Raw genomic sequence first — 18,208 nt, 5'->3', positions numbered from 1 at the left:
AGAGAGAGAGAGAGAGAGAGAGAGAGAGAGAGAGAGAGAGAGAGGTCATTCCCTTTTAAAAATACAGAGTCATCAGTTCTTGCAGCTTCGTAGCCAAGGTGGGGATTAATTCATCATTCCCAAAGCTCCCATGTCCTTCAGCATGGATGTGAAGCAGACAGGGCAGTTCTGTGCATTTTTCAAGGCTTCTGTTATTTGCATTCATTGCCTCTTCATCTTGGGTTGCAAAGGTTTGTGGGAAAGAATTTCTCTGACATCTTGCTTATCACAATCCTCCTCTGTTTGACAGAAGAGGATGCTGAGGGGTTAATCTAGAGGGGTTAAGCTCCATGACCAAGGTCACACAGGTAGGAAGGGCTTGAGCTTGGACCCAACTCTAGGTGCTCTGACTCGCCATGCACCATGGTGAGATGAGGTACCCAAGGATTTGAGAAGGAAAAAGTGACAGGAATGAATACTTTTCATGATACTTCTCTATGGTAGTTCTCGACATTATGTTGGTAAAAATCTCCGTGGTTTTCTATATCATCACTCAGATGGGGAATTGGGGGAAGGCTAAGGTGATTTTAAAAGGACCATGGTAAGACAGTACAAAAAACTAAATCTAGTTTAATCTTTCACAAGACTAAAGCAAAGTAGGACATGACGTTACAAAATGTAGTTTAATGAGTAAGACAGGCAAACACTGGAGGTAGATTAGGATGAAAACCCTGGCATTATACTAGGTTCATGTGATATTTACTGTGACTATGTCAAAGTCCAGACCACCCTCTTTGTATCCAAAGGTCAAAGTAAGAGGTTTTTAGTTCTTTAACCATTCCTTTGTAAAGTGGTTTTGAAAAATGAATCAGAAGAACTCAAATAGTGTCAAAGTATTAATCATGAACATATTAATCATGAACATATTAATTAATTAATCATTAACATATTAATCATTAACATATCTATTCCCATTTGTTAAAGAGAGATAATCTTTCATTAACTTGCATCTGTCCTTGGTCCTAATCTGCATATCACCTTTTTCACACAGCAAATTAAGTCAAAGATATTTCCTAAACTGGATGCTGGCTCACATCTGTGAGATAAATGATGCAACATCACCCTCTGCAGGTCATTACTACAGCAGCAACTGTTTTCCTGTTTCAATCCTGATTTTCCAAGTCTCTGTCTGTTTCTCTCAGTTTCTGTCTGTGTCTGTGTTTGTCTCTGTGTTTGTATCTGTCTGTGTCTGTCTCTCTGTCTCTGTCCCTCTCCCTCTGTTTCTCTCTTTCTCTGTCTTCTTCCTCTCTGCCTTTGTCTCTCTGTCTCTCTTATTCTGTCTCTGTCTCTATTTTGTTTATTTCTCTTATTCTGTCTCTGTAGTTTCTCTGTCTCTGTCTTTCTCTCCATGTGTCTTTCTCTCTGTGTCTTTTTCTTTCCCTCTATCTCACAAATACACACACACACACACACACACATATATAAGTACATAGATCCAGAATGATAAGACCACTCACAGTCACACTTGATTTTGAAATATAAACTAATTTCCTTCCTCACAATACTCTGTCTTCTACACAGAACTAGAAATGAATTCCTGCATACTTTTTGCGGAGAAAAAAATTTATATTAAATACAATGTAGGCATTTTGATTAGTGGTTAGATAGGGACTAGACCAGCAATTTCTGGGGTCTAATTAAAAAAAATGCAAACACAGAGGAGTTTACATATATTGTATATATATAAATATATTTGTATATATTGGTTTTGTGTGTGCTTATTTTTATGTGTGTACATATATGTGATAAATATAAATATATCATGTTCTGTGTATATAAATATATATGTATATGTATATATGTGTGGTATATACACACACTCACACACACATATACACATACACATTTAGCACTACACTGATCTCTCTGACAGAATGTAATCTTGTAGTATTATTACTTATATTTGAACATTTTACTCAGTTTTGAATGCACCGTGTATAAATAGTACATATGAAATGACTATATGAAGTTCCTACCTTCTCTCTGAACTTTTGCTTTCAAACATCAGTGAGACTGGGGTTAACAGGGTGTCTCTGTCCTACATTTGTGAATCGTGTTTTCCTCATGGAGGATAGGGATATGATTTCATTAATATAGAGAACTTTCTGATAAGGAAACTCCCTTTACCAATGAAGGTCAACAGGTTACCTAGTCCTAGATACTAATAGTTAAGTGATTTGGCCAAGGTCATAAGACCAATATCTGTCAAAGATGAGACTATCTACTCGATGCCACCTCTCTTATTCATGAATATTATTTAAAAATAAATTTTATTTTATTTTAAGAGTTTTTTAAGAAAAAAAGAAAAACCCTTAAATAAAATAATAATTTGAAAAAAAAAAAGGAACCTGAAAAACTGGCCAGCCAGTGAAACGATGGATCTTAGTCCCTTTGGTAAATTGATGAATCTCCCAAACTTCTGTTTTCCTCAGTTTCCTCAACTGTAAAATGGGGATATAACAGCACGTACCTCACAGGGTTGTTATGAGGATCAGATGAGATAATTTTTGTAATGCTCAACACCTAATATATAGCAGGTACTTAACAAGCAGTGCTTCCTTTCTTCCTGTACTCCCACTGTTCCCTATTCTGTCTTTTGTGGGAATTCAGAATGTCTGTTTCTTCCTCCATATGACCTTCCCATAAATTTTGAAGAGAGCTATCTCATCTCCCCTTAATCGCCTTTTTTCATGTGTAATGTTTTATCTCTTACAAGGCTTAAATAAGTGAATAAATAAAAGAAATTCCCTGTCTTCTTTTGCCTCTTGGTACTTCAAGGGATGTTTGAAATATTTCTTCGTGACCCTTTGACTTTACCAGGATGCAAGATAATGTTTTTTTATAAAGGGAGCTTTGCCATCCTTCTAGCTAATGTAGTTGTTACTTGCTTATGTTACTTCCTTATTTATCAAGCACCACTCCCAAAAGGAGCCTCCCCTGGCCGTTACATTTTAAAACCTAGGCAGCATTTTATGAGCCTTGGGAAGAGTCAAAATCTGGATAGTAGAACAGTACCTAGCACAGGTGAACAGCGCTTTGCCCTAGGGTGCTGATTTTCCATGGGGCAAAGCCTTCTTCCTTCCCACTTACACACCTATCCCATGCGTCACCTTGAAGTCCTCCAGTAAGGCTTTATGACTGAAACACATACTGATGGGGATGGGGTATCTTCTTTCCCAAAGCAATTCCACCTGCTGTTACACTGTTCCTCTGTGACTCTTCCACATACTCCTCTCAACTGAATGCTTTCCTGGGGGACAAATCCTATCTCTGCTAGTGAGAAATTCTGAATTCCCTTCAGTGAATAAATAGTATTGTTGCCTCTCTAGAGCAGAGCTTCTTAAACTTTTTTCACTCATGACCCCTTCAGCACTTCTTAAACTGTGGGCTGTGCCCCCATATGGAGTTGTGACCCACAGTTTAAGAAGAGTACCATTTTATGTATCTATGTGGCGTACCAGAATCATAGAGAAAGGGAAATGTACAAATTCTCTTGTTTCTGTTTTTGCAGGGCGTGATTATGAAAAATCTAAAGTCTGCAGGGAATTCACCAGTCTGGGGAAAGATGACTTCAAATCTTTGTACGTATATCAGGGCATACTTACTTACACACCTTGTCTGCTCTAACAAGGGTAGGTTGATCCAGTCAGGAATAGAATTTTAGGGTCAGTCCAATGGATCATGTGACCATATCCAGGAAATAATTTAAAGATAACAGAATACCCCTGTATGATGGCAGGAAGAGAAGGAAGAAGCACTTGGAAGCAACAAGCTTTGGGTTTGGGGGTGGGGATGGAAGGAGACAGAGGATGGGCACAGAAGTTCTAAAGAAAAGAAAGAAGGGCTGAATTTTTTTTCCCTAATATAACTTGACCTAAAACAGGAAGCAATTTGAAGTACTCTAGCATTTCTCACTTAAGCCACAAGGCAGGCAATTCTGGGTAAAACTGCTACATAGATTTTTCACAGGTTTATTTCAACATGATTTATTGTAAGTGAAAGAAAAATCTTATTTGATAGTGTATAATCTGAGATTTACTCCTCTTTATTCCCCAGATCATTTGTTCTGTACAGCAGAAAATTTCCCAGTGGCACCTTTGAACAAGTCACAGCCTTAGTGGATGAAGTTGTCTCCTTGACAGAGAAGTGCTGTGCTGTGAATGTTGACCCCAACTGCTACGACACAAAGGTAGGTCTAGGTGACTGCATGGGGCTCTGAGGGCCTCCCCCCAAAACCAGGCCAGTAGAGCACGAGGTGAGCAAACACAAAGGCCTACCATGGCGGATAGGATGCACAGCACAGCAGGCCTATGTCGCCTTGGTGTGAAGGCGCCATGAAGTCCAAAAGTCCCAGAGCTCAAGGTGGTTTGAAGAATAAGCAGGGTCACTCCAAAGCAGGGAGCCCATTTTGGTAGAGTAGGGCTGGTCCCAAATCAGCCTGAGGATATGTCACAGAAGCAGAGAGCTTCAGAATCAGAAGGAACCTAAGGATTCAGCTAGTCCAACCCATGCCAGAACATATCAGATGAGTGGTCAAGAAGTCATTCTGCATTTGTTTCAAGACAGACTGACAGGATAAATAGATAGATAAGATAAACAGACAGATAGACAAGATAAACAGATAAGACAGATGGACAGATAAATAGATAAGATAGATACACATAGATAAATAGAAAATAGATAGGTAAGATAGATCAGACAGTCAGAAAAGACAGACAGAAAGACTGACAGACAGACAGAAAGATAAATACATAGATGGATGAATGGATGGCTAGATGGATAGAGAGGAATATATATACACATACATATGCAAGTATGTGTATTGCATATGTAAATGCATCAATATGATACAGATCAAGAGAGAAAAAAGAGAGGAGGAAGAGACAGGGGGGAAGGAGAGGGGAGAGTCAGACAGACATGCACAGAGACAGCTATACTTAAAAACTCACTTGATCTCGCCATCCCTACTAGCTCAATCCCTCTAACTCTCCTGTCTTTTATGGTTAACCTCCATCTCTAATAGATGTTTCCTCTTCCTCTCCTCTCTTTCTCTTCTCACTTCTCTATGATTTGACTTCCAAACTTATCATTCCACTGAAACTCTTCTCTCCAGAGTTATGACTGACTTCTTAATCACCACACCTAATGCCCTGCTCTCAATCCACATCCTTCTTGACCTCTCTGCAGCCTTTGGCGCTGTCCAGCACCCCTTTCTGCTGACACTCTCTTCTTTGTCAGTTCCCGGTACTCTCCATTCTCATTGTTCTTTTCCTACCTTTTTGACTGCTCCTTCTCAGTTTCTTCTGCTGGATCTTCATACATGTCAAACTCCTTGATGTCCAGCAAAGCTCTGCCCTGGAGCCTCTTATCTTTCTCTCTATACTCTCTTGTTTGGTGATCTCAGCAGCATCCATATATTCAGTGACCAGCTCTAGCTAGCTCCAACCTCCCTCCTGACTTCTGCTCTTGTATCACCTCAATAACCTCAGTGTCTTCTTCTTACCCCCAGGATCAAGTATAAAATCCTCTGGTTTTAAAGGCCCTTAACAACACGACCTCTTCTGACCTTTCCAGTCTTCTTGCACCATTGTGCCCTCCGTGTATTTTATTCTCTGGCAACACTGGCCTTCTTGTCGGTCCTTGCACACGCCAACACTGCATCTCCAAGTTCCATTCTTTTTCATTGACTATGCCCCAGTCTAAGATATTTTCCCTCTTCATCTCTGCCTCCTAGGTTTCCTGGTTTCAAGAATCATCTCAAATTCCACCTTCTGCAAGTAGAATTTTGCCTTTCCTCATTCCCATCTGCCTTCCCTCAAAGATTATCTCCCATTTACACAGTAGCTATCTTTTACACACATAGTTGTTTGCATGTTTTTGCCCTAATTACAACATGAATTTCTTGAGAGCAGGGATCATGTTGTTTTTCTTTTTGAGGTGGTGTAGAGGGGTTGCCTTTCTTGGTATCCCCAGCACTAAGCATAATGAATAGCACAGAAAGCTTAATAAATGTTTGCTCTTTGGTTACCTGGAAAAACAGCCAGAATCTAATAAGGAGAAAGAGAATAAGTTTTATACACACACATATATGTGTATATGCATGTATGTGTATATACATATACCTACACACATATATCTGTGTCTATATGTATGTATGTACATATATACACACAAATATATTATATGTGTGTATTCACATATGCATGACCCCTTCTTTTTCCTTCTAGATTCAAAGTACTTTTAGAAAGGTATTGGCTTTTTTTTTCTTTTTCTTGCTTTTATTAGAACTTGTTGGGCAGTGTAGAGGTAAGGAAGAAATATAGCAGTGTAATGGGAAGGAGTTAAAAGGAGAAGCAGAGAGTGAAAAGATATCAGTGTTAGGAGAAGTGAGAAAATGAAAGAGACCAGACACTTGAAGTTTATATATGATTTTCCTACTTCTGAATAAATGATTACTAATTTAATCAAATTTTAAATTATATCAGTTAGTGAGTACAACTGAAAATTGAAGCTGTTAGCTGATTGGGAAGTTTATACAATATAAACAAATATTGATGGGAAAATCTTGAAAGATTCATGCATAAGAGTTGTGGGAGAGTGTGATGAGCAGAGGTGTTCAAACACTCCTATTTGCCCCACTCACTCTACTACTGATTCATTACCCTGCTAGGTTTCCCAGTTTAAACATTCGTTCTCTGCTCTGGGAAGTTGTATCAAATGATCTGTAATCGTCTCTATCTTGTGTAGCTCTGAGTCCCCAGTCAGAGATAATGTCCGGTCAAACCACCTCACCATTAGATCTCTCTCCTCCCTCTTCTCTGGTGATTCTCTCTATTTATTTGCCCTTCTTACTTCCATTAAGTACACCTAGACTAGCAAAAGCCTGTGGTTAGTACTGTTCATTAAAAACAAATACAAATATTTAAAACAAGGAATGTTTAATAGATATTACTAAACCTTCAAGAAAAGGCTTCCATGAGGAACCCAAGGGAAGAAAGGGTTATCACCCTGGGGCCTGTAGTCCAGGGGGATTTCAGCACTCCCTGTCCCCACACTGCTCATGCCCAAGCAATCTTTCTGCCAGAGTTCTGGTCCCTTTCTTTGCTGTGGCTACTTTTGCCCACCCTGCCAGGTTTTCAGCTCCCCCTAACTTCTTGTAGTTTCCCTTTCTCTTGCTTCATGAACCTTTACAAGAGGTGGACTCCCTTTTGAGTCTCTTTCCCGGACTTACTGAACTGATCTTTAAAGGCTACTTGGAGGCATAGTCAATTATTTTTCATCTTTTGTTGTTTTGTTTCTGATTCACTCAAGACACTACTACATAGTACATAAAAGTATCCCTCTGGCATGGTGTGGTTTTGTTACCTGATCTCTTTTCTGTGATTAGGTCTATAAAAGACCAAGCCCCTTACCTGTGAATCTGCTTTCTACTAATTAAAATAAACACTAAAACCAATCCAAGATAAAATATCTGTAAGCAAGGAAGAAAAATTAATAAAATTTTAGCATATAATTTTATCGTTGTCAGAAAACATTGAACTTGATCTCTTATAAGAATGGTTGAAGTTCATAAATCCATTTCGAAATTCAATCACATCTTTTCCTGGTAAGGAGCCAGAGGGAGAGGAGAAATATTGCATGGACAAAATATACCAGCAAAAATCCTGCTGGAAAATATCACCCTCATATCCATCACCAATCAGAGATTCATTAACTGCTAAGCTTAACTGGGAAAAGATGTATGTGCATTTTCTAGTCATTTACAATTTGCTGTGGATTATATCAATCATATTATGAAATAGTTTTCTCCCTGAGAACTACTACACAACAAAAATGGGAGTTTAGAAGTTATAAAAGGCAAAAGGTAGTTGGAGAGCCTTGAGTTTTTGTCATTGCTATGGTCAATTATATGGATAGTTTTTCTAATATTGAACCAGCCATAAATTCCTGATATAAATCCCACCTGGTCATAGTATATGATTAACGCTTTCTATTTCAAAGGCACTATGAGGAAAGTTTTTTTTTTTTGTAAACCTTAAGGCATTATAAAAATGTGAATTATCCTACATGCCATTAAATATCAATATTTGGCTTAGAGTGATGAAATGTGTTTACAATATACTAGGACCATAGGACAGTAGGATTTAGAGATAGAGGGGACTTTTGAGGTTACTTACTTCATGCTCTTTCATTTTATTATAATTTTTACATCAGAATTATCCAAAGATTCACTCTATTACTATTCAGGAAAGTTGGCAATAATGACCTAACCTTTTTTTCCTATTTTTAAAACAGACTTCAGAATTGGCCATGAAGTCCTGTGAAAGTGATGCTCCATTCCCTAAACACCCAGACACTGACAAGTGCTGCACCCAAGAAGGTCTTGAACGAAAACTCTGCATGGCGGCTCTCACACACCCTCCCCAAGAGTTCCCAACCTACCTGGAGCCATCAAACACAGAAATATGTGACTCCTTCAGGATGGACCCCAGGGGCTTTGCCAACAAGTAACTTCCCTCCCAACTGATTTGATTTACATATATATGGACACACATGTGTTCACATATATATAGTACACATGTATGCATGCATGTTGTGTATAAATATATACATGTGTGTATATGTGTGTGTGGTTGTGTGTATGTGTTAGAACTGTGCTGGATCCTTCTGGCAAAATGAAATTTTGTACTATAGTTCCCTATTTTTTAACAGTTTATTCAACTTTGTACTCCCAACACATGAAGAGCACATAGATTTTCTTTCTTCTCTCTGATATTGTGCATCCAATGATGATTGGTCCTGCCCTACATTTGTGAACTTTTTTTCCTCAAAAAATATAGAGGTAGGGACTGGACCTTTGATTTCATTGGTATAGGGAACCCCCAAATAAGTAAACTCCCTCTTCCCATGCAGGGAAGACACTTCTCTATGTCTTAAAGATTGCCTAGAGCACTTAAGATGTTAAGTGACTTGTCCAAGGTCACATAGCCAGTATGTGTAAGAGGTGGGGCTTGAACTAAGTCAGGTCTTCTAGTCAGGTCTTCTTGTCTCCAAGGCTAGCTAATTGGCCATGCTGTGGCCTTCTTGGAAGTTTTGCATAGACTAAGAGCCAAACTCTGCACCATCCCTGGAGATGTCATCTTCAACCTCATTTAGCAAAGTCCTACAAGTTCAGCACTGAACAGAAAGATCTATAGGCAATCCTTCAATAGAAATAAACTTCAACTTCCAAATATTTTAAAAACAAATTTAATTAGAGTAAAATTTGTTTGCCTTTTTTTTTCACTTGAGGTTAACTTGTAAATAAAGTAGCTTCCATAGAGAATTTTAAACATCGATTTAGACTTAGTAATTTATATGGGAGTACAAGGACCCGATATTTATTTTCCTAGGAAAATAAAAACAAGAATTTTTTGAAAGATATAGGTAGGTCTGTATTTCTTATGTGTGTACTAACTGACATTAAACAGGTTGGTTGAGGATTTTCAGCTGTTACCATTTTTTAAAGGAGCTTAACAAACCCAAGTTGTCAAAAGCTTCAGAAATGTATTAAGCATTTTTACATATTTTCCTTTAAGCTAGGAGTCCCCAGTTTTTGGTGCCTGTACCCCTTGGCTCTCAGTAAAACTTCCTATACCTCTTATTCAATATAAAAGGAAATAAATTCTGGAGCTTACCAAGACTACATGCATTAGAATAACACTTCAACATTTGTAAAGTGCTTTTGAAATGTTATCTTTTTTCCCCGCACAATAATCCTGGGAATGAAGTGTTATTATTATCCTTATTTTATAGATGAGGAAACTGAGGCAGGCAGAAGTTAATTGACTTGCCCAGGGTCACACAGGCTAGATTTGAATTCAAGTCTTCTTAACTCCAGGTCCAACACTCTATCCACTGTGCAATCTAGCTACCTAAATAAAATAAACAAAATAAAAATATTAATTCATTTAAATAAGATAATATAGTTATTTATCAGATATTACTTGTAACTCCCAAACAGGTTTCTTTTAACCCTGGGAAAGGTATATCTTACCCCACATTAGAGATTGCTTTATGCACATAGATCCCCCAAAATTCATGGAATGCATAAAATTCTCATTTGAAGTAATTAAAATTAAAACTCAACCTGTTCTGTCCAAGACCTGACCAATCCTTCTGTTTCTTTCAGCTTTTTATATGAATATTCAAGCAATTATGGACAAGCTCCACTCCCCATGTTAGTTAGTTACACAAGGAATTATTTGTCCATGGTAGGGACCTGCTGTACATCAATCTTCCCCACGGCATGTTTTGTTGCAGAGGTAAGTCCTTCTTTGCATTCAAAGCTTTGATCAGAGCTCTCATGATCTTCCACATATGTTTGTGGATTTCCTTGCATAAGTATATATTTTCATTATATGTTACGTGGTTTTCATTATATATATGGTTCCCATCCCTAAAATGTGCATACACACACACACACACACACACCCTTTTACCTATGCATTTCCTTGTGACTACAGTATATGTTTGCAGAAACATATTCCAGTAATGGGTCTCTAATCCTGCCAGACTTCAGTGGTATCTTTCCAGGAGTCCAATGGAATGTAAACTCCTTGAAGGAAGAATTATTTCATTTTAGTTCTTAACATTCCCAGCCCACTACATAGTAGGCACATAATAAATGCTTATTGTTGATTGAATGAAGGAATAAAGATCTAGGTGTCAAACTTGCCTCCTTGAATAAGGAACTGTGATTTTACTTGCTTATAACCCACTTGGGTATGGACATATGAGTCTACGCATTATTTGTTAGATCTTCTCCTGGCCTTTATTTCAGGTCAATTTCTAGGTGTCTCTAATTGCCATCTTTCCTCCTACAATGAGACCATTCTCTACGTTGTATCTCCTCTAGTAGATTGTAAGTTCCTTGAGGGCAAGGGATTGTCTTGTTCTTCATCTTTGTATACCCAGGACCTAGTACCTCAAACATTTCAGGTGCTTAATAAATGTTTGTTGAATTGAGTTGAATCCAAAGTAAATACCACAGAGTAAATGTTTTCTATTTGAGAAATAGCTCACAGTGTTTGCAGATAATATTTTCCACCTAATGTGACACTTCCCTCTAATGTTCTAGAGGCTTCAGAATAAGCATCTCTCACTACTCACCACAATATCAAATAGAGTCTGCTCACAATTTGCTATCTATGGGATGAAGAAAACGAGATTCAGGTAAAAAACATTGTTGGCATGCTTGTCTTCAAATTACCATTCTCATTTCACTCTTCATTATTTCATGCAAACCTATCCAAGTTTTTCTAAGATCACTGAGCTCATCATTTCTTACAGCACAATAGTATTATACCACAATCATATACCACAACTTGTTTAGCCATTCCTTAATTAATGGGCATCCCCTCAATTTCTAGTGCTTTGACACCACAAAGTGAGCTACTGTAAATATTTTAAAACATATAGATTCTTTTCCTTTTTCCCAAATCATCTTTGGAAATAGACTTAGTAGTGATATTGCTGGGTCAATGGGTATAGGCAGTTTAATAACCCTTTGGGCATAATTTCTGATGGCTCTCAAAATGGTTGTATCAATTCACAGCTCTACCAATAATGAATATTTTTAATGTCCCTATTTTTCCACATTCCCTCCAACATTTACATGATAACTTTATTACACATTTAAAAAGAATAGCAAGTTATACATAATAGATTTGCAGTCTCATGTGCAATCATCTTTTTATTATATATAGAAATGCTTGTTTTATTACATAAATTAAAAACAAAATAAATAAACATTTTTTAAAATTACCATTCTTTTATCCATTGGGAATGGAATACCCTTTCCTTTCTATGATGCACAGGAGGTTAGGGAGAGAAGGAAGAATAGGTAGGTAGTGACCCAGGCTGCAAAAGAGGCAAAAGGATGCTTCTGAATATTCCTTTTAAAAAAAATATTTTGATGCCAGAAAATCCCATTCATCACGGAACATCGGTTTTATTTTGTGATAAGTTCTATGCACTACAGTGAGGCCTAAATTCTCTGGAAGGGCAACAATCTTCAAACCTCACTTGTTCTGCCTCTGGCCCGGAATAGTTTGAGATTTCTCCCCAACCCACTAAATATTTGTGCATCTTCCCAGGACACTGTGGCTCGCCTGGTAAGGAGTCTTTCTCCACTAAGTTAGACTGGTCCTCACATGACAGGCATACAGTTCATGAATGGGTCCAATCTCAGAGTCAAAAGTACTGGCTTGAAGATGGTGGGTGTCATCTGCCCTAGCTGGCTGAGGCAGCACAGGCTTTGTGACTTCTCCTTCTATTCCCAGCATGTCTATTTGCACTGGCAGCCACTGTTGCCCAAACCACAACCGTCTCAACTTCCTGCTCAAATTTCACTGATGGATCATCCCACACCTCTACAGTTGTGTAGCAGAAGAGACTCAAAACTGAAGCCTGAACTATTCAGAAGCCAGGATCTAATTGTCCCTGTGACTGGTTGGGCATAGATGTTGCAGGCCTTGAGTGGGCATAGTGGTGATAGAGGTGGCGGCAGAGGGTGCCAGCCTAAATCCAAGCTATCAAACCCATTTGCTTTTAGGAACTTCAGCCCCTTCATTGTAGATGTTTATCTGTAAGCTAGCTGCAAGGGGAATTCATCTTTACCAAGCCAGGTGCAAATAATTCCCCATCTCAACCACCTAAAAATGGACAAAGAACATCCTCATTTGGAGTCTCTAACAACTTTGTTTGATTCTATAAAGTACACACTCAGTAAGTTCCCTCAAAGCATGAAGGATAGCCTCTCAGCATAGGTTCCATTAGACCATGCCCCAGGGATTCCTAAGGTTTCTTTTGGTACTTCTCCAGCAGCTACCTCAGCTCTGGGGTGGAGAGTCTCCACCCACAGCCGGCTCCCTGGAGTAGGGAGACACCCTCCTCCTTCTCCTGGGAGCATCTGGCCCTAAGCCAACATTCTCAGTTCAAGTCATTATGAAAAGAGGCTCTTAAAAGTCATTGAAAATTTAACAAAAGAATGAGGACTTTTTTCCCCCTAAAACATCAAGAAAATGGTAGGAAGATATAGTGGAATTTAGCTCCTGTGGAAGGGGGAATGGGTCTCCTATTCCTTTTTACCTCTAAACCAATTTTTGCCATTGACAGATCTGCCATTGACCTCCTAAGAGTACAGATGAGGGCATAAAAATAATGCTGAACATATACACAAAAAAGCTTAGGAACCTAAATCTAGAAATGAGGAAGGGACCTGAAAGGTTACCTGAGCCAACACCTTCATTTGACATATGAAGATAAGGCCCAGAAGATCACACAAGGACCCAGTGTCAGAGCTTGGATTTGGACTTAGGTCACTTTATGGCCCACAATGACGGCTTATTTCAGAAATGTAGACCTGAGCAGAATAGTAGTGACATTTTTAATCATTTTTCAGTTGCGTCCGACTCTTTGTGACCCCTTTCTGAGTTTTCTTGGCAAAGATACTGGAGTGGTTTGCCATTTCCTTCTCCAGTTCATTTTTACAGATGAGGAAACTGAGGCAGACAGAATTAAGTGACATGTCCAGGGTCACACAGCTAGTAAGTGTCTGAGGCCAGAAGGATAAGTCTTTGTGACTCCAGGCCTGGTACTCTATCCACTACACCACCTAGCTCCCTAAAACCCAGTGGGTAGCCCTGATACACTGGACTAGAAACAATAATTTTATTATCTGCATATAGTGTAGCATATTATACTATGTAGTAGTAAATAAATATAATTTGTTTATGTAGTATAGTAGCAAACAATTAAGAGTAAAGATATTTGTGATCTAAGAAATTCACAATCTGCCTATCTAGCTACATCATCAAGTTCTCCCAGAAAGTACCAACAGCTGATTTCGAAGACATAGTCCAACTGGCTGAAGATATGACAGCTGTTCTCTCTAAATGCTGTCACTCCATTGCTGAGGACTGCATGGCCAATGAGGTAAGAGGAAATGAAAGTGCTTTCATTAGTTTCCCTGGGTTTGCATTTTCAATAGATGTCATGTATATTAGCTAATGAGCCAGCTGGCTTCCACTCCCTCCTCTGAATGTGTAGCCCTGGAGAAGGCACTGAGCATGCTCAGTTGCTCTAGGCAGCTGATTCAAACTAGAAGGTGCTGATCAGTATGGGTGGATTGAGTTTCCTCATCTGAGAGTTCTCTATAGATAACCTAAAGAGCCTTATCTTTATTTTGCATAGTGCCAGGGGTGTGTTGGTATTAACCAACTCTGTAGAAGAAGAAAAGAAAGGCATGCAAGAGACGCTTTTGAGTTTAATCTTCATTATTAACATTTTCTGTATCACTTCCCCACCCCTGGAGACAATCAACAAAGCTGATCAAGCCCTGATTTGCTGATCTCCAAAGTGTAAATGCTCACACTGAAAATTAAGTGGCTGTCTCTCAGGAACCAGTGAGAGTTGATGCAAACATACCACTGCATGGTGCTCTGCATTGGGAGCCTCCTTTCACTGGGAGTGCAGAGGTCAACAGGTCAAATGGTGTGTTTTAGTGTGAAGTTAACTTTGTCCATTACCTGACACACAGAGGGGTCCCAAAGGTCCTGCAGACTTTGCCATGAGCAGAACATTCCTAAATCCTATGTTCCTTCCATTTTCCCTCATCCCCATCCCCAGAGTTTTTATTTGCTCCAAACAGATCCATAGAGTGGGGCTGGGAAGGAGACTGACCACATCAGGAATCTCTTGTGGATCAGCATTGCTAGTGGTAGGACCCTACATGACTATATCTGGGGCTAGATCATAGCTGATCTCCAGGTTCCAAGTCTAACTCACATACCTCTATTTTTTAGAGGCACCTTCTTGATCTGAAAACTGGACTTAGGAGGCAGCATAAGGGAAACATTGCTGAATTTGGAGATAGAGGACACTAGTTCAAATTCTTCTGCCCTGTAATCTTGGGCAAGTCATTTAATCTTGCTGGGTCTTAATTTTCTCATCTATAAAATGAAAGGATAGGACCAAATCTAGAATCACTTCCAGCCCTTAATCTATGACCTATGATCTTGTGACCTCAGACAAATGTCCTTGTACTATTCAAGGGCAGCTGGGTGGTACAGTGGATAGAGTGCTGGGCCTGGAGTCAGGAAGACTCATATTCCTGAGTTCAAATCCAGCCGCAGACACTTACTACCTGTGTGACTCTGGGTAAGTCACTTAACCCTGTTTACCTCAATTTCCTCATCTGTAAAATGAGTTGGAGAAGGAAATGGCAAACCACGCTAGTATCTTTGCCAAGAAAACCCCAAATGGGGTCACAAAGAGTCTGAAATGACTGAACAGCAACAACTACTGAAGGATAGAATTGGTGGCCCACATTTCCTCAACAATGCTGCAAAGAAACAGAGAATTTACAAAATCATGGAGCTGGAAAGAATCTTTGAAATCATCTCATCTAATCTCCTTATTAGACAAATAAGGATATTAAGTTCCAGAAAAGATAAATAACTGATTTGATCAAAATCATACAGTTGGTTGTGGATCTAGGACTAGGGCCAAGTCATTGGACATCCTTCCTAGTTGTCTTTCCACTATACAGTACTACCTAAGAGAAAAACCAAACCACCATCCCCCAAGGCCTGTCCCCCTCCCATCTCAGAGTACAATAAAAAAAGTGAACACTTACCATTTCTTTTATAGTTAGCAGAACACACTGTGAAGGTTTGTGGGAAGCTATCCACCAAAGATAAGAGGTTCCAACATTGCTGTGGAGAAAGCAGCCCCACGGACATTTTCCTGTGCATTTATTCTATGCCTGCTGCCCAAACTCTCAATCTTCCAGAAATTGCCCAATCCCATCATGAAGAGATATGCAGCACAGAAAATAATGAAGCAATAGACAGGTAAGTAGATTTTAAGTTTGTTTTCATCTTAAAGTGATAAATAAAAAAGGAAGGAAGAAGGGAAAGAAGGAAAGAAAAAAGAAAGAAAGGGAAGAAGGCAAGGGAAGGGAAGGAGAGAAAGAAAGAAAGAGAGAGGGAGGGATGAAGGAAGGAAGGCAGGAAGGAAAGAAGAAAGGAAGGAAGGAAGGCAAGGGAAGGAGAGAGAAAAAGAAAGGAGGGAGAAAGGAAGGAAAGGAGGAGGGAGGGAGGAAGTCAATATCTACATTTTTATTATAACTTTGTCATGGTCTTTAGTCATAAGATTTAGCTCAAGTTCAAAGACCTGGATCATTAAAGGCATAGATAGTCATTGGATTTACAGCTAAAAGAGAATTTAGAAGACATAAGGTCCAAACCTCTCATTTTACAGATGAGAAAAGTGAGGCCCAGACAGGTAAAGTGACAGATTATAAGTGGCAGAACCAAAATTCTAACACAGGTCTTTTAAATTCAGGCTCTAAATGCAGTGTTCTTTGTAATGCACCATGATTACCTCTTAAGCAAAGAAATATTTAATTAAAATGCAACCAATCTGCAGCATATCTGTTTGCATCAGTATATTAAAATCTACTATTAGATGAAAGTGAATTGATAAGAGATGGAAGACATTATAAGAAAAAAACACTTTCTGGATGATCGTTTTTAACATATTTGAAAGGAAGAGCTAGGATGAGTTTGCATATGCTAAATGTAATAAAAATGTGATTTAATTCCTGGGAATGCCTCAGACAGTATACCTGAATTTCAGAAATCTCTGACAACGTCCTTCACCATTCCTTGTGGAAGATGAACAGACATGGTTGGAATGATACCATTAGGTCAATTAGGAAGTTGTTGAATGATAGGAGAGGGTTTGAATTTGTGCTTTTGTTAGTATGGGGATGCCAAGTGAGAGAGAGAGGGGCATGGAGGAGAAGGCAGGCCTTGAACTCAGTTCTTTCTTGATCTGAGGCCAGTCTTCCATTCACATCACTATGCTGCCTCTTAATATGGATCTAGTGATATCATTCTCTGTTTGTGTACCTGCAAACCATAGAAACTTGTTGGTTCAGAATGCAAGATTTGTGGGGAAATGGATATTGAATGAATAAGGTTTTTATTTTCCAGAAACACCTTTAGTTATTTAACTGAGCGGGCTATAACCCTCGCTTTGAGTTATACCTGATTGTAAATCAGTCTTTGGGGGTTAAAGAGGTTTTACAATGTATGTCCGTCTATCTGTCTTTCTTCGTAGCAAGCTCTCATGTGTACATACAGATTCTAAAGATGGGTACGTAGGGTATACACACACACACACACACACACACACACACACACACAAATACAGCTTTTTTCTCTCCTTTTCTCTCACACTGCAGATACACATATGAACTAAGCAGGAGGAAGCCCAACATTCCAGAAGTATTCATCACAAAACTACATGACTTAATGTATAAAGTTCTGAGTGAATGTTGCAAAGCTGTGGAGCCAGCGGCTTGTCTACGTTCCCAGGTAAGGTTTCTCAGATTTTTTTTTTGATGACTATTAGTCATAGACAGTGTAATCTAATTCATACACATTCATAGCTATAAAAAAAATCAACAAGCATTTATTAATTGCCTACTAAGCGATTAATACCTTGAAGGTAATGGGGATGCAATGAAATTTATTGGGGAAGAGGGGTGACATGGTCAGACCTAGGCCTTAGGAAAATGATTATGGCAACTAATGGATTGCTGAGGAAAGATACTTGAGGCAGGAGACCAATCAAAAAGCAGGAGGTGATGAGGTCCTGAACTGGGCTGATGGCTATGCAAAGGGAGAGGAGTGATATTGTGAGGGTAGACATGATGAGAAATGGAAACAGATGAGCTATGTGGGGTTAGGGTGGGGAGTCAAGGATGACACTGAGGTTAAGGGCCTGAGTGATGAGGAGAATAGTAACACCCTTGACGACAGTAGGCAAATTCATGTTGCACAGGGTTTTAACACAAGCATGTCCCTTCTGGAAATAACCTTTTCTTATTAATGTATTGCAGAGACCATTAGCAAGAAAGGAAATGGTCTCATTCTTAGCCAAGGCAGAAGAACTCTGTGTTGGTTACTCTCAACATACTTTCACTGAATACAAAAAAAGGTAAAGTATTTCAGGTAATGCTTTGGGAGATTGCTTACTAAGTAGTCTGAATTTTTAGTTCTAGTAAGGTTAAAGAAAGAAAGAAAGAAAGAAAGAAAGAAAGAAAGAAAGAAAGAAA

At 38.9% G+C, this 18,208-nt stretch overlaps 1 protein-coding gene across 1 annotated transcript in view; it reads left to right on the top strand.

Moving 5' to 3' along the window:
• GC (GC, vitamin D binding protein) overlaps positions 1-18,208 on the top strand; it is a 45,734-nt gene that overhangs the window by 19,819 nt on the left and 7,707 nt on the right. Inside the window, exons 2-10 of the mRNA XM_027854460.1 lie at positions 3,551-3,620; positions 4,096-4,228; positions 8,335-8,546; positions 10,211-10,343; positions 11,159-11,253; positions 13,887-14,016; positions 15,733-15,935; positions 17,333-17,465; positions 17,993-18,090. Coding sequence (XP_027710261.1) covers positions 3,551-3,620; positions 4,096-4,228; positions 8,335-8,546; positions 10,211-10,343; positions 11,159-11,253; positions 13,887-14,016; positions 15,733-15,935; positions 17,333-17,465; positions 17,993-18,090 — 1,207 coding nt within the window. The remainder of the gene's footprint in view (positions 1-3,550; positions 3,621-4,095; positions 4,229-8,334; positions 8,547-10,210; positions 10,344-11,158; positions 11,254-13,886; positions 14,017-15,732; positions 15,936-17,332; positions 17,466-17,992; positions 18,091-18,208) is intronic.

This window comes from Vombatus ursinus, unplaced genomic scaffold (assembly GCF_900497805.2).
Source record: "Vombatus ursinus unplaced genomic scaffold, bare-nosed wombat genome assembly UNPS02010461.1, whole genome shotgun sequence".
Classification (NCBI taxonomy): domain Eukaryota; kingdom Metazoa; phylum Chordata; class Mammalia; order Diprotodontia; family Vombatidae; genus Vombatus; species Vombatus ursinus.
The sequence above is the reverse complement of the archived record's forward strand: the minus strand, read 5'-3'. Positions and strand labels throughout refer to the sequence as shown.